The sequence below is a fragment of the Aotus nancymaae genome, unplaced genomic scaffold, assembly GCF_030222135.1.
Source record: "Aotus nancymaae isolate 86718 unplaced genomic scaffold, 86718_ANA_hifiasm-v0.15.2.pri h1tg000029l, whole genome shotgun sequence".
Classification (NCBI taxonomy): domain Eukaryota; kingdom Metazoa; phylum Chordata; class Mammalia; order Primates; family Aotidae; genus Aotus; species Aotus nancymaae.
In genome coordinates, this window is record NW_026988442.1 from 16,487,206 (window position 1) to 16,503,511 (window position 16,306).

General features: G+C 42.3%; 2 protein-coding genes across 7 annotated transcripts in view; one reads left to right on the forward strand and one right to left on the reverse strand.

Annotated features, from left to right (window-relative positions):
• Positions 1 to 16,306, reverse strand: part of NDRG3 (NDRG family member 3) — an 86,313-nt gene that overhangs the window by 26,359 nt on the left and 43,648 nt on the right. For 5 of the 6 annotated variants that reach the window (XM_064382415.1, XM_064382416.1, XM_064382413.1 and 2 more), the window contains 5 exons: positions 9,993 to 10,098; positions 8,452 to 8,572; positions 5,120 to 5,182; positions 3,538 to 3,598; positions 1,482 to 1,568 (listed from right to left, as the gene is read on the reverse strand). In XM_064382415.1, coding sequence (XP_064238485.1) covers positions 1,482 to 1,568; positions 3,538 to 3,598; positions 5,120 to 5,182; positions 8,452 to 8,572; positions 9,993 to 10,098 — 438 coding nt within the window. Of the gene's footprint in view, positions 1 to 1,481; positions 1,569 to 3,537; positions 3,599 to 5,119; positions 5,183 to 8,451; positions 8,573 to 9,992; positions 10,099 to 12,854; positions 12,938 to 16,306 lie in introns of those variants that run through there. The other variant, XM_064382417.1, reaches the window with a different exon arrangement.
• LOC105719165 (acyl-protein thioesterase 1-like) lies at positions 12,345 to 13,748 on the forward strand. The gene has a single exon (XM_012455067.3). It carries the CDS (start codon positions 12,463 to 12,465, stop codon positions 13,153 to 13,155), a length of 693 nt encoding a protein of 230 aa, XP_012310490.2. The 5' UTR covers positions 12,345 to 12,462; the 3' UTR covers positions 13,156 to 13,748.

A 16,306-nucleotide genomic window follows, 5' to 3' on the forward strand; every position in this document is an offset into this window, starting at 1 on the left:
CCTCCACCTCCTAGGTTCAAGCAATTATCCTGCCTCAGCCTCCTGAGTAGCTGGGATTACAGATGTATACCACTATGTCCTCACACCCCAGCTAATTTTTCTATTTTTAGTAAAGACAGGGTTTTGCCATGTTGGCCAGGTTAGTCTTGAACTCCTGACCTCAGGTGATCCTACTGCCTCACCCTCCCAAAGTGCTGGAATTACAGGTGTGAGCTACCATGCCTAGTCTTGGTCAAATACTTTGGAAAACTGACAATATCTACTAAAGCTAAACATACAACTGCCCTGACCAGGCGCAGTGGTCTCATGCCTGTAATCCCAGCACTTTGGTAGGCCGAGGTGGGCGGATCACGAGGTCAGGAGTTCAAGACCAGCCTGGCCGACATGGTGAAACCCTGTCTCTACTAAAAAAATACAAAAAAATTAGCTGGGCGTCGTGGCACGTACCTGTAATTCCAGCTACTCATGAGGCTGAGGGAGAAGAATTGCCTGAACCCAGGAGGCGGAGGTTGCAGTGAGCTGAGATCACACCACTACACTCCAGCCTGGGCAACAGAGTGAGACTCCGTCTCAAAAAAAAAAACAAAAAAACTATACAACTGCCCTATCACCCAGCAATTTCACTCACAGGTATAAACCCAAGAGGAATAAATGTGTATGTCTACTGAAAGACATAAGGAATATGCACAGCAGCTTTACTAATAAGATCCAAGTAACAGAAACAACTCATTCTGTGTATTCACACAATAGGTTACTAAACAACAATTTGGAACCAAGGTTAAATTATAATTTTTTTTTTTGAGACGGAGTTTCACTCTTGTCATCCAGGCTGGAGTGCAATGGCGCGATCTCAGCTCATTGTAATCTCCGCCTCCCAGATTCAAGTAATTCTCCCATCTCCACCCCGAGTAGCTGGGATTACAGGTGCCCGCTACCTTTTCTGGCTAATTTTTGTATTGTTAGTAGAGATGGGGTTTTACCATGTTGGCCAGGCTGGTCTCAAACTCCTGACTTCAAGTGATCTGCCCGCCTCAGTCTCCCAAAGTGCTGGGATTACAGGTGTGAGCCACCACGCCCAGCCAAATTGTAATTTAGAACTACTGCTACACATAACTTGGATGAGTCTCACAGACACTGTGATGAATGAAAGAAACCAGACAGAAAAGAATACATTTTCTATGATTCCAATTTAACAGATAAAAGTCTTTAAAAACAGATAAAACATCTCTGGTGACAAAAGTCAGAATAGGTTATTTCTAGGAAGGAGAGAAAGTATCAATTAGGAAAAGATACAAGGGAATCCCCAAGTGAGCTGGGAACATTCCATATTTTGATTGGATGGTGATTATATATGTAAACATTCTTCAAGCTACATACTTAACATTTTTACCCTTACCTGTATATATACCTCAATGAAAAATAGGTAAGCTGTTTCGAGAGGGGCGAAGAAAAGCTGATGGACACCTTCATGTGGTACTTACTTTGGAAGCTGCCCAGTCAATCCAGCCTTTAGCGCAAGGGTCAATATTAATGAGCACAAGGCCTTCCACAAATTCTGGATGATTGAGCTGAAAGATGAGGTAAAGACAATAGAATGAAAGCTACACTCCCACAGTTCTTCTAAACAGCTGGAACATGGTTGATCAATTCTTACTTACATGGCTTAATGCCTCACATTTGAAAGTTAAGACTACAAATGGGGAGAATCTGTGGAAAAATAGCTCTTCCTGGACTTAGCATCTGGAAACCACATTCTAGTTTTACTATCAAATTACTTATTTTACTATCAAATTATCTTGCTTTGCAAAGACCTATATGCAGTTGTTCAAATCATGGTGGATACTCATTGGGAAAGTGCCCTTGGCACAAGGGGCTGCTCCATACTCACTTATCTTTGTTCTCAACAGGGGCTTCTAAAGTTTTTTTTTTTTTTTCTGAAACCACCTGAACAGTTTATATCATCCCCAGAAGACTCTCCTATCACTGAGGAGGTATTAAAAATAATAATAATAATAACTTCTGGCCTGGCGCAGTGGGTCATGCCTGTAATCCCAGAACTTTGGGAGGACAAGGCAGGTGGATCACAAGGTCAGGAGTTTGAGACCAGCCTGACCAACATGGTGAAACCCCATCTTTACTAAAAATACAAAAATTAGCCGGGTGCAGGGGTGTGTGTCTGCAATCCCAGCTACTCGGAAGACTGAGGAGAATCGCTTGAACTCAGGAGGCAGAGGTTCCGGTGATCCGAGATCACATCACTGCACTCTAGCCTGGGCAACAGAGCAAGACTGTCTCAAAAAAATTTTTTTTCTTTAATAGGAGCATTTCCATGTAATCTCAAAACTCTCTAGCTTATTTTTTAAAAATTTAATTTCTTTTTTGTTTTTGAGACAGTTTCACTCTTGTTGCCCAGGCTTGAGTGCAATGGTGCGATCTCGGCTCACTGCAACCACCACCTCCAGGGTTCATGCAATTCTCCCGCCTCAGCCTCCTGAGTAGCTGGGATTATAGGCACCTGCTACCACACCTGGCTAATTTTTGTATTTTTAGTGGAGATGGGGTTTCACCATGTTGGCCAGGCTGGTCTTGAACTCCCAACCTCAGGTGATCTGCCTGCATCAGCCTCCCCAAAGTGCCAGGATTAAAGATGTGAGCCATCACGCCAGGCCCCTAGCTTTTTTTTTTTTTTTTCTTAACATCTCCTTGAATTATCTAGCTCACTTTTTTTCCTCTTACTACCGTGATTACATTCACTGTAGAAAATTTGATAAGCCGAGAAATTACAAAAAGCAGAAAATAAAATTTCATATTCTTTTTTTTTTTTGAGACGGAGTTTCACTCTTGTTGCCCAGGCTGGAGTGCAATGGCACAATCTCGACTCACTGCAACCTCTGCCTGCCAGGTTCAAGCAATTCTCCTGCCTCAGTCTCCCGAGTAGCTGGGATTACAGGCATGTGCCACCATGCCTGGCTAATTTTGTATTTTTAGTAGAGACGGGGTTTCTCCATGTTGGTTAGGCTGGTCTCGAACTCCTGACCTCAGGAGATCCGCCCACCTCGGCCTCCCAAAGTGCTGGGATTACAGGTGCGAGCCATGGCGCCTGGCCAAAATTCATATTATCTTACCACACATCAATCCATTAATACTTTTTGGTACATTTTCTTCCAGTCCTTTCCTATGGCTATGACATACTTTATGTGAACCTATATTCTAACTTTTTTGGTTAACATTATAATGTATGTAAACCATGTATCATTATAAAGCTTTTCATAAACTTAACTTTAATGGCTGTATAAAATTCCATTATAAGCAGTATCTTGGACTTGCTTTTTATTGATGACATACTGCCCCCATTTGTGATTTTTCAGGTACTGTAAGTACAAAGCAGACTTTATACAACCTATATCTAAAGCTGACAGAAGTTACAGAAAAACTAACATAAGGCCCAGAATACTGTCTGGTTGTTTGACACAGCAGTAATAGCTGTGACCCAGACAGTGCCTCAAAGATGTTGACGTTAATCCTCTGCATACTTACTGCAAATCTGCTGAGGATGTAAGCTCCAGCTCCAACTCCAATTCCAATGACACTTTTCAGGCTGTGAATGAGACATAAGGACAACTGACAGAGTCAACTTCATTTGGAGGCAGCATTGCTTAACTGAAAGCATACAAACCTGGGTCGAAATCCTGGCTCTGATATTTATTAGATGTGAGAATTTGGGCAAGTTTTTTTCTTTCCCCTAACTTTCTGAGCTTCAGTTGCTTATCTGTAAAACAAGGATCCCGGACAGGTGTGGTGGCTCACGCCTAAATCCCAGCACTTTGGGAGGAGAAGGCAGGTGGATCACAAGGTCTGGAGATTGAGACCATCATGGCCAACATGGTGAAACCCCATCTCTACTAAAATACAAAAAAATCAGCCGGGCGTAGTGAGGCGTGCCAGTAGTCCCAGCTATTTGGGAGGCTGAGGCAGGGGAATCACTTGAACTTGGGAGGCAGAGGTTGCAGTGAGCCGAGATCGCGCCACTGATCTCAAGCCTGGTGACAAAGTGAGAATCTGCCTTCAAAAAACAAACAAAAAAAGAAAAAAACCAAGAAGGATCCCACCACCTACTTTCAAGTTGGTTTTAATGGTTAAATAAAATATAACTGAGGCTGGGCATGGTGGCTCACGTCTGTAATCCCAGGACTCTGGGACGCCAAGGCAGGCGGATCACTGAAGGTCAGGAATTTGGGACCAGCCTGGCCAATGTGGTGAAACCCTATTTCTACTAAAAATACAAAAAAAATTAGCCAGGTGTGGTGGCCTGCACCTGTAATCCTAGCTAAACGAGAGCCTGAAGCAGGAGAATTGTTTGAACCTGGGAGTCAGAGGTTGCAGTGAGCCAAGATCATGCCATTGCACTCCAGCTAGGCAACAGAGTAAGACTCTATCTCAAAACAAAACAAAACAAAACTATATATGACTGAAACCTGGGAGTTATTCTTGGCAGCTTACTGTCAGTATCCAACCCATCAGCAAGTCAGTGGAGAATATATCCATCTATCTACTAGTATCTACTTCAATCATCCCCCAACAGCATGCTATTATTATCTCTTGCCCAGACTATTGTTAATAGTTTAACTGTTCTCCCTGCTTTCTCTTACTCCTCTCCAAACCATTCTCTTCACAGTGAGATGAACCCTTTTAAAAAATTTTAAATAGCTTTATTTTTATTTTTTAGATACAGGATGTCACTGTTACTCAGGATGAAGTACAATCGTGAGATCACATCTCACTGTAGCCTCAAACTCCTGGTGTTAAGTGATTTTCCCACCATTGGGCCCAGCTCAAGGTAGCTTTTTATAATCTTCTAGGTCTCAGTGTATGTGCCACCTTCCTAAAGGAGAATTCCCTAATTAGCATTACTGAGGTAGACTCCACCCTTATTCTCTATCACAACACCCCCACTGACTTATAAAACTTTATTATTTGTCTGCTTACTTGTTACCCCAATAAGCTCTAGGAGGACAGTGACTACTGTTTTGCTAACCATCGTATCCTCTGAAACAGACACTAAAGAATTCACCATAGAAAGTCAATACAAACTGCATGAAAGACTGCAGAATGAACCTACCTTAAGTGGGTAAGAACAGGAGGCAGCATTTCGGCCAGCTCATCCATTGTGGGGTACTGATACCTGAAATCCAGAAGCATATCTCCTGAATTACAAAGCACTCACAATTTCCAGTTACGACAACAGCTGGAAAGGTACAGAAGTCTTAGATAAAAGGCCAGTTGTGGTGCCTCATGTTTGTAATCCCAGTACTTTGGGAGGCCGAGGCGGACGGATCACCTGAGGTCGGGAGTTCAAGACCAGCCTGACCAACATAGAGAAACCCCATCTCTACTATAAATACAAAATTAGCCAGGTATGGTGGTACATGCCTGTAATCCCAGCTACTCAGGAGGCTGAGGCAGGAGAATTGCCTGAACCCAGAAAGCAGAGGTTGCAGTGAGCCGAGATCGCACCACTGCACTCCAGCCTGGGCAACAAGAATGAAACTGTCTCAAAAAAAAAAAAAAAAGGTCTTCGATAAAAGCATTTCCTTTTACCAAAGGCTCAAAGGAGGTGATGTGGTCCTGAAAATGATTGTGGCACATTGTGTAACTCTCTACAACTGCCATGCTAAGGAGAAAGTAAAAGAATCCAGTTTCTATATCCTAACGAGCAGCCCTTGAGACCAGAGGGTGCCACATGAAGAGAACTAGTAATACGGTTCTCTCTTAGGGTATTTCCAAACCTCTAATAATCTCTTCAGTTGGAGTCGGCTCAGTAAACCACCAGTAGCAAGAGTCAACTCAGGAAGTGGCTCTCGGTCTACTGCTTATATTTAGGCAACTAAATGCAAAAATAAACATAGCTTTTCTAGGTATAGGCACACAGTTACGAATCCTTAGCATGAATGCTTATTTGTTTCACTTAGGCATAAAATAAGTTATTTTTAAAAATTTTTTATTATTATTATTTTTTGAGACGGAGTCTTGCTCTGTTGTCAGGCTGGAATGCAGTGATGTGATATCAGCTCACTGCAACCTCCACCTCCTGGGTTCAAGCAATTCTCCTGCCTCAGCCACCTGAGTAGCTGGGATTACAAGCACATGTCACCAAGTCCAGCTAATTTTTATATTTTTAGTAGAGATAGGGTATCACCAGGATGGTCTTGATCTCCTGACCTTGTGATCCGCCAGCTTCAGCCTTCCAAAATGCTGGGATTACAAGCGTGAGCCACCGCACCTGGCCTAAATTTATTATTATTAATAATTTCTTAAGAGACAGGGTCTCACTCTGTCACCCAGGCTGGAGAGCAGTGGTGCATTCATAGCTCACTGTGACACTGAACTCCTGGGCTCAAGCTATCCTCCTGCTTCAGTATCCAGAGTAGCTAGGACTACAGGTGCATGCCACCATGCCTGGCTAATTTTTCGATTTTTTGCAGAGATGGAGTCTCGCTATGTTGCTAGGACTGGTCTTGAATTCCTGGCCTCAGGTGATCCTCCTACCTCGGCCTGACAAAGTGCTAGAACTATAGGTGTGAGCCACTGTGTCTGGCATGGTTATTTTATTAATTGTTTTTGAATTTCGTTTGTAATATGAACCATCTGATCCTAAGATGTTCGAGCAAGCCCAGAAACAGATCCAGATCAGAAATCCTAGAAACATAGTAAGCAGCTGTCTGTGAGCGTTGGTTCATGCCTGTAAATCCCAGCACTTTGGGAGGCTGAGGCAGGCAGATTGCTCAAGCCCAGGAGATTGAGACCACCCTGGGCAACAGGGCAAAAGTCTGTCTCTACAGAAAATACAAAACTTAGCCAGGTGTGTTGGCACATACTTGTAGGGAGGCTGACATGGGAGGATCACTTGAGCCCAGGAGGTTGAGCCCATGCAGTGAGCCATGATCATGCTACTGTACTCCAGCCTGGGAAACAGAGCGATACCCTATCTCAAAAAAAAAAAAAAAAGGGATTAGAGAATTGAAGATGGAATTGATCATAAGACGACGACTTATATATGAGGCAGGATCTGTTCAACATCTCACAGGGAAGTCAGCCTGCCTCTGCTTGAACACTTAAGGGATGGTGTGCTGTGGAACCATTTGTGCACAAAATAGAAAAAAGGAACTGGATCCAAATCTTGTTAGATATAAACTGACCAATGGCCAATTTGCATTTCAAAGGTACAACAGCACAGATTCTGGCAACAGACTGTCTGGGTTCAAATCTTAGCTCTGCTACTTATGTGTTATCTAATGTTAGCCACGTTACTTAATTTTCTGGGCCTCACTTTCTTCACTTATAAAATGGGAATAATAGTAAATTTATCCCACAGGGTTGTGAGGAGTAAATGAGTTAACAAATGTAAAGCATTTAAAGCAGTGTCTGGAACATGGTTTGAATACTATTTAAGTATTAGCTATTATTTGTCTGCAAATGTCTATTTCCCAGCAGTCACTGGCCAAAGGCAGCTCTGGAGATGAGTGAAAGGAGGGGACGAATTAGCATTCCACAGTGTGTGCTCTCACTCCACCTAAGGTCTTCTCAATAAGCATACCATCCAGGGAACAAACAGGTAGGGAGCCTGTAACTCTGCCCTGCAAAGCAGACACAGGAGGAAGCTGAGTGCCAAAGCTAATCAATTAGCCCACACCTTGATCTGCCAGGACAGCCTCTAAGAATAAACAGTTACACAGATAGTCAAATTTCCATTACTAGATTGAGAGTTAAGGATGGGGAGATACCCCCAGTAAAGCTTAAAGGGATGTGAGTCTGGGCCTAGGTAGTCGGGAGTTTCGAGGAAGTACACAAAAATGAGTTTTTTGTTTACTTGTTTTCTTTTTGGATACAAGGTCTTCACCCAGGCACTGTAGCCTCAATCTCCTGGGGTCAAGTGATCTTCCCACCACAGCCTCCCAAGTAGATGGGACCACAGGTGAATGCCACCATGCCTGGCTGGCTAATTTTTAAATTTTTGGTAGAGACAAGGTCTTCCTATGTTATCCAGGCCGGGGCTCAAGCAATCCTCCTGCCTTGGCCTCCCAAAGTGCTGGGATTACAGGTGTTGAGTGACCACGCCTTGCTAAAAAATGACAGATTTCAAATAGATGAGGAAGGGAACAGATAAAGACAGTGAGAAGTAGGTGTTCCAGACACGCCTTGAGATTACAGGAAAGCAGGCACCTGCTATGGAGAGCCATTCCTGGATATGGGAAAACATACAGTTTCCCCCAAAAGACTACACATTACAGTCCTCTCAGCCCGAGGAGAGAAAATATGAGGATGGCTGGTTGATAAGCATAACCTATAGACTGTAATAAAACCAAAGGGAAGCACACACCACTTCTCCTATTGGGGCTCAGCCAGTTGCTCTTCTGAGTGCATGTCTCCCAGAGGGTCTTTTCACGGTCTTACCCTGTGGGGAAAGAGGGTGCACCTTCCTGCTGGCCTGGAGCATCCACATGACAGACAGCAAAGTGTTGGGTGATCTCTTGCATATCCTCAAAGTTAAAGAATGCATTGAAACAGGATTTATCTATAAGAGTAAAAATACCCATAAGTCACAGGCTCTCCATTTCTCCCCAGTTTTCCTCTATTCAGTCAATGCCTATCATTGCCTTCTTTCACTACTTTTTAATCACCATTCCACCAAAGCAAGGTATCTGAACAATCTGTCTGATTCAAGCTGCCCAAAGGCTGAATATAAGACATCTGAGCCAGGCACGGTGGCTCACACCTGTAATCCCAGTACTTTGGGAGACTGAGGCAGGCGGATCACCTGAGGTCAGGAGTTCGAGACCAGCCTAACCAACATGGAGAAAGCCCATCTTGTAACAAACTATAGAAATGATCCCTGAAAATATAGTCTTACCCCATCTCTACTAAAAATACAAAAATAGCTGGGTGTGGTGGCACACGCCTGTAATTCCAGCTACTCAGGAGGCTGAGGCAGGAGAATCGCTTGAACCCAGGAGGTGGAGGTTGTGGTGAGCCGAGATCATGACATCGCACTCCAGCCTGAGCAAAAAGAGTGAAACTCCATCTCAAAAAAAAAAAAAAAAAAAAAAAGACATCTCATATTGAGATACATACTGAAAACAATTCTCAATTCTAAACAATGTCTGCAAAGTAGAAACTACTTTGTTAACGTTTGGTGGTTTCCAATTACTGCACAAAATAATCTTACACCCATAATGCTGTCATTTCTCATGCACATCATTCTTCCATCACACAAAGAGACACTGATTATACCCCAACAGCATAGATAGAGTGAATGCCCTGAGCTGCTGACATTCACCACATGGGAGTTTGTCTCTTGGCAAAATTGCCAGGTGCAGGAAGGGGCTGCGGCTTACACTTCTACCCTTTTGTATACCTGCTTAAATCACTTCTCATGCTAAGGCAGCTACAAAAGCTTTAACATTCAACTGCAGCCTCAAATGCAGGCCATCTTTGAAAGCCAGGGTAGTGTGAAAGAAAGCACATGTATGCAGACTCTGTGTGTCTATGGCTGGAGCCAGAATCTTACACTACCATCTAGAAAAGTCCACTTAAAGTCACTGGTGACAAGCTCTAGCAAGAATTCTTTTACTAATTCATTGAAGAGCTCACAACAAAGTTAAGTTCCAACTCTGAATTTTCTAATTTGAAACATAAAAAAAACAAAGTACAGGCTTGAAAACATGGATTTCAGTTCTACTTTCTTAATCAATTCATTGTTTAATCTTCAATCCTTCAACAGACACGATAGCAAGATATGACTCCAGTATCCCCAAAACACATTCCCCTGCACATTTTCCGGGAACTTTATACCATTAACAAATGTAGGAACAAGGAGAGAAGGTTACCACAGAGAGAGGAAAACCTCTGCTCTATTAGAATATCATTGTCATTTGTTTTTTAATATACAAAGATTAAGTATGATAAGAAGGGAAGGTGTAAAATAAAATACATACGGTTGAGGCCAATGTCATGATATGTTAGTACAACTGGTCTGTTTCCTTTGGGTAAGCCTCTTATAGTGACGTGGACCACACCATGAGTTGTTTCTATGTCATGTTCCTGTAACAAGAGAATAAAAGATCTCAGAAAAAGCAGAATGAACTTCCCAGGTTGTAAAAGTTTCACAATACCTGCTTTACCACCATTTCCCACTAGCTTGGGCAGGACACATTTATAAACTACACTTGGCTGGGTGCAGTGGCCCACACCTGTAATCCCAGCACTTTGGGAGGCCGAGGTGGGTGAATCACTTGAGGTCAGGACTTGGAGATCAGCCTGGCCAACATGGTGAAACCCTGTCTTTATTAAAAATACAAAACCAGCCAGGCGTGGTGGCACATGTACATAATCCCAGCTACTCCAGGGGCTGAGGCTGGAGAATCACCTGAACCCAGGAGGCAGTGGTTGCAGTGAGCCAAGATTGTACTACTGCACTCCAGCCCGATGACAGAGCGAGACTTCGTCTCAAAAAATAAAAATAAAATAAAATAAATGAATACCAGAGAGATGCTATAGCATATATAATATTCCTACTTTCCAATTCTTCCAGAAAAATAAATAAATAGGGAGCAAAACACACCTTCTTATCTCCAAAGCTCACTTACGAGCCAAGGGATCTGTTGAGAATACATTCACAATTGGCTATGGAAAAGAAATCAGCAAATTGGGTAAGGAGCCGGGTAGGACTTGAGGGGAAAAAAGAAAATGGAAGATACAAAGAAGTTGCTGGGTAAAAAGTCAGAGGCTTCAGAGCTTCTGAACACATGCTCAGCTAATTTATAATTAATTTCAGTAGATAATTTCACTAGACACCTATGGGTATATCTGTCTAGGATCTCTTTTTTCCTGGGAGCTGCCCTTCTGTGTCATCCACACGTTACAGGGGTGGGTCTTGGCTACCATGTTTGTAGAACATAACCTTATGGCCACAGCTTATTGGAGTCAGGGAGGCAACTGGCCCATGGTGGGATGGCATCTTTCCCTAGGCATTTGTAATTGGAACTAAGAGATTCCAACTTCAGCTTGGTTCTTCTCTTGAAAAGAGGAATCAACTTGGGAGCTTTTAGTAGGCATTTCCACTACTCTTAATTTCTAGCTGTGTGTACTTGTAAGTTCTGAGACATCCCTGGATTGCCTCTGGTTTAAGCTATATTGGGTGAGTTTGTTCCCTATACTCCTAAAAGATCTTAACCAAGCCAGTGAGTTAACGACATAGCCAGAGCAAAGCTCAGGAAGTGAATAAAGCCAACAAAGGATGCACCGAGCTGCTGAGAGTAAATGCCACACTAAGAGTGTTTGGGTGGAAAAAAAAGGGACTGCAGAAAAGTTAACTAAGATTTATTCTAGTTGTGCTCAAGTTTTATATTTCTCAAAAATAAAAAAATTACCACGCCTAGCCTACTGAATTTCTGCTGATGAAGCTGCCTATGATCTATCTCAGAAAGTCTTATATTAGGTAAGACAAGAATAACTGTCAATGAGAATCCCAAAAACGGCAAAGGGCTTTCAGTTTAATTTCCTATCTAATAATGAACTGCATCAGAGCTTTGTTTTCTTCTCTGATGTGGGCCACAGAGCAACTACTTGGACTAATTGGACATCAGGATATCTCAAATTACAGGCCCTAAGCTGGAGCTGATAACCATTCCTATCAAATCAATCCATGTGTGACTCACTATTTCTGTTATTCTCTATTACTACTACCTCCTAGTCAAGTCTATTCAAAGCCTTGAAAAATGAACAAAAGAAATGAAGACTATAATCAGGTACTATGAACTGGCTATGAAATAAAGTATAGGCCAGGTGCTATGGCTCATACCTGTAATCCCAGCACTTTGGGAGGCTGAGGTGGGCAGATCACCTAAGGTAAGCAGTTCAAGACTACCTGGCCAACATGGTGAAACCCTGTCTCTACAAAAATTAGCCAGGCATGATGGTGGGTGCCTGTAATCCCAGCTACTCAGGAGGCTGAGGCAGAAGAATCACTTGAACCTGGGAGGTGGAGGTTGCAGTGAGCTGATATAGTGCCACTGCACTCCAGCCTAGGCGACAGAGCGAGACTCCATCTCAAAAAAAAAAAAAAAAAAAAGAAAGTATAACGTTTGGGTAGGAGGAAGATAAAGAAATAACTTTCTATTTCTGTATTTCTCTTACAATAACGTCAGATTTATTAAATGACCCACTTCCCGACCTTGGTTCATTCATTAAATACCTATTGAATGCCACTCCATACCTTACTGAGCTGGGAATAAAACAGTAAACCTGAGTGGACGCGGGGGCGCGCGCGCAGAGTGGGCAGAAGGAAGGGCGCCGCTCCTGAGCGTGCGTCCGGTGGGGCCAGCCGCAACTCGCCGCTCGCACGCTCTTGGGCCAGGGCCAGGCGCCTGCTCTTCCTTCCGCTTGCTGTGTGAGCTGAGCTGGTGTATGTGCGGCAATAACATGTCAGTCCAGCTGCCCGCCATCGTCCCCGCTGCCCGGAAGGCTACCGCCGCGGTGATTTTCCTTCACGGATTGGGAGATACTGGGCACGGATGGGCAGAAGACTTTGCCGGTATCAGAAATTCACATATCAAATATATCTGCCCGCATGCGCCTGTTATGCCTGTTACATTAAATATGAACATGGCTATGCCTTCATGGTTTGATATTATTGGGCTTTCACCAGATTCACAGGAGGATGAACCTGGGATTAAACAGGACGCAGAAAACATAAAAGCTCTGATTGATCAAGAAGTGAAGAATAGCATTTCTTCAAAGAGAATTATTTTGGGAGGATTTTCTCAGGGAGGAGCTTTATCTTTATATACTGCCCTTACCATGCAGCAGAAACTGGCGGGTGTCACTGCACTCAGTTGCTGGCTTCCACTTCGGGCATCATTTCCACAGGGGCCTATCAGTGGCACCAATAGAGATATTTCTATTCTTCAGTGCCACGGAGATTGTGACCCTTTAGTTCCCCTGATGTTTCGTTCTCTTACGGTTGAAAAACTAAAAACATTGGTGAATCCAACCAATGTGACCTTTAAAACCTATGAAGGTATGATGCACAGTTCGTGTCAACAGGAAATGATGGATATTAAGCAATTCATTGATAAAGTCCTACCTCCAACTGATTGACATCACTAAGAGGCCTTGTGTAGAAGTACACCAGCATCACTGTAGTAGAGAATAAACCTTTTCCCATGCCCAGTCTTCAAATTTCTAATGTTTGCAGTGTTAAAATGTTTTGCAAATACACTCTAGTGACACAGATCAAATAATGTCTCCTCATGAGAAATATATGATCTTTTAAGTTTCTATACATGTATTTTTATAAGAAGATTCAGGATATACCATATTAAAATAGATGAAGCAGATAGCTTCTTTTTTCTCAAATGTAAGTCAGCAAAATAATATAGTCCTGCCACCAGATTTTTTATTACATCATTTGAAAATTAGCAGTATGCCTAATGAAAATTTGCTCAGGTATAAATGAGCAGTTAAAATATAAACAATTATGCATGCTGTGACTTAGTCTATGGATTTATTCCAAAATTGCTTAGTCACCATGCAGTGTCTATATTTTATATATGTATTCACATATACATAATGATTGTAATACATAATAAGAATGAGGTGGTATTATATTATTCCTAATAATAGGGATAATGCTGTTCATTGTCAAGAGACAGTAAACTGTTCTCTTCAATAAATGGCCCTTTTATTTTGGGGGAAAAAAAAAACAGTAAACCTGAGAAATGTGATCCCAGCCTTCACAGAGATTATGTTCTAGATAGGGAGGCAGACAATAAACACACAAACCAACTCACTCATAATAACAGCTTGTGATAGGTGCTATAAAAGAAACAAACAGGGTGCTATGATAGAAAAGTAGGAAGACATTACCTTCACTAAACAGACAGGAAAGTGAAAATTTAATTCAATAAAATACTACTTCATACATACCAGAATGGCAAAAACTTAAAGTCAGATAATGCCAAGTGGTGTCCAGGATGCAGAGAAATAAATAAGAACCAACATATACTGTTCTTTTTGTTTTTGAGACGGAGTCTTACTCTGTCGCCCACCTAGGCTGGGATGCAATGGTGTGATCTCAGCTTATTGCAACCTCCACCTACTGGGTTCAAGCAATTCTCCTGCCTCAGTCTCCCAAGTAGCTGGGACTACAGGCACGTGCCATCAGGCCTCACTAATTTTTGTATTTTTAGTAAAGATGGGGTTTCACCATGTTGTCCAGGCTGGTCTCAAACTCCTGACCTCAAGTGATCCACCTGCCTTGGCCTCCCAAAGTGCTGGGATTACAGGCATGAGCCACCGTGCCCGTCAAGAATCAACATATACTGTTGGTAAGGCATGTAAACTGGAACAACTACCGGGAGAATAATTTGGTAATTTCCAGTAAAAGTAAGAGGTACCTACCCTACAGCAATTTTACATATAGATATAATCTAAGGCTGGGTCATTAGATTTCTGATGCTAGCTGTATGTATTTATAAGTTCTGAGACATTCCTAGATTGCCTCTGGTTTAAGTTACTAGGTGGGTTTCTACCCTATACCCCTAAAGGATCTTAACCTGGTCAATGGTGATGGCTCACATTAGTAATCCCATTGAGAGGCTAAGGTGAGAGAATCGCTTGAGCCAGGAGTTCAAGACCAGCCCCAGTAACATAGCGAGACCTCATATCTACAAAAAAATAAAAATATTAGCCAGGTGTGGTAGCATGTGCCTGTAATCTCAACTACTCGGGAGGCTGAGGCAGGAGAAAGGCTAGAGCCCAGAGGTCAAGGCTGCAGTGAACTATGATCACAATACTTCACTCCAGCCTGAGTGACAGAGCAAGACCCTGTCTCAAAAAAAAAAAAAAAAAAAAAGATATAATCTAAATAAACTATCAAACATGGTCACACACATAAAAGGACATTTACAGAGATACATGGGTGACCCTCAAACAACACAAGGGTTAGTGGTGCTAACCCATTGTGTAGTCGAAAATCTGCATATAATTTTTGACTCCCCCAAAACTTAATAACTAATAACCTAATATTAATAGGAAGCCTTACTGATAACATAAATGGCTAACACATATTTTGTATGTTATATACTGCAGGGGTCCCCAACACCTGGGCCACAGACTGGTACCAGTCCATGTCCTCTTAGGAACCGGGCCACACAGGAGGTGAGTGGCAAGTAAGAGTGAAGCTTCATCTGTCTTAAGAGCCGCTCCCCACTGCTTACATTACTGCCTGAGCTCCACCTCCAGTCAGATCAGCAGTGACAATAGATTCTCATGGGAGTACAAACTCTACTGTGAACTGATCATACAAGGGATCTAGGTTGTGTGTTCTGAGAATCTAATGCCTGCTGACCTATCACTGTCTCCCATCACCCTTAGATGGGGCCATCTAGTTGTAGGAAAACAAGCCCAGGGCTCTCACTGATTCTACATTATGGTGAATGGCATAATTATTTCATTATATATTACAATGTAATAATAAAAAGTGCACAATAAATGTAATGTGCTTGAATCATCTCAAAACCATCTCCTGCCCCCTCAAGGACATGGAAGAATTGTCGTCCACAAAACTGATCCCTGGTGCCAGAAAGCTTGAGGACCACTGATATACTGTATGCTTACAATAAAGTAAGCTAAAGAAAAGAAAAACATTAAGAAAATCGTAAGGCAGAGGAAATATATTTACTATTCATTAAGTGGAAGTAGATCATCATAAAGATCTTCATCCTTGTTATCTTGTTGAGTAGGCTGAGGAAGAGGAGGACCAGGAGGGGTTGGTCTTGCCATCTCAAGGGTGACAAAGAAGGAAGAGGTGGAGAAGGCGAAAGGGGAGGCACAAGAGGCAGGTATACTTGATGTAACTTTACAGAAATACATGGTAATTTGTCTGACTTTTTATGTTTTCATTTTTCTAAAAATGTTTCTATATGGTACCATTCCTTCTTTCACTGTTTACTTTAGTTAAAGTGTGCATATCACAGAATAGTTCATGACATAACAGAGTGAAAAGTGGTCTTAAATAACTAAATAACTAGAACCCTTCTGCCAGGCTGTCTATTGTCAATTTGTTTTCTGGCACTGCTTCTACATATTCCTCATTGCCTGGCACTGGTTCAGAAGCATTCATCTCCATCAAGTTGTCTTCTGCTAATTACTCTGGTGTGGTATCTACTAGCTCTTAAATTTCTCCAAGATCCAAACCTTGAAACCCTTCATCCTACAACCCACCTTTTTTTGTCATATTCATAATCTT

Excerpts from the sequence above, each read along its gene's own strand:
- LOC105719165 (XM_012455067.3), top strand. The coding sequence starts at position 12,463 with ATGTGCGGCAATAACATGTCAGTCCAGCTGCCCGCCATCGTCCCCGCT.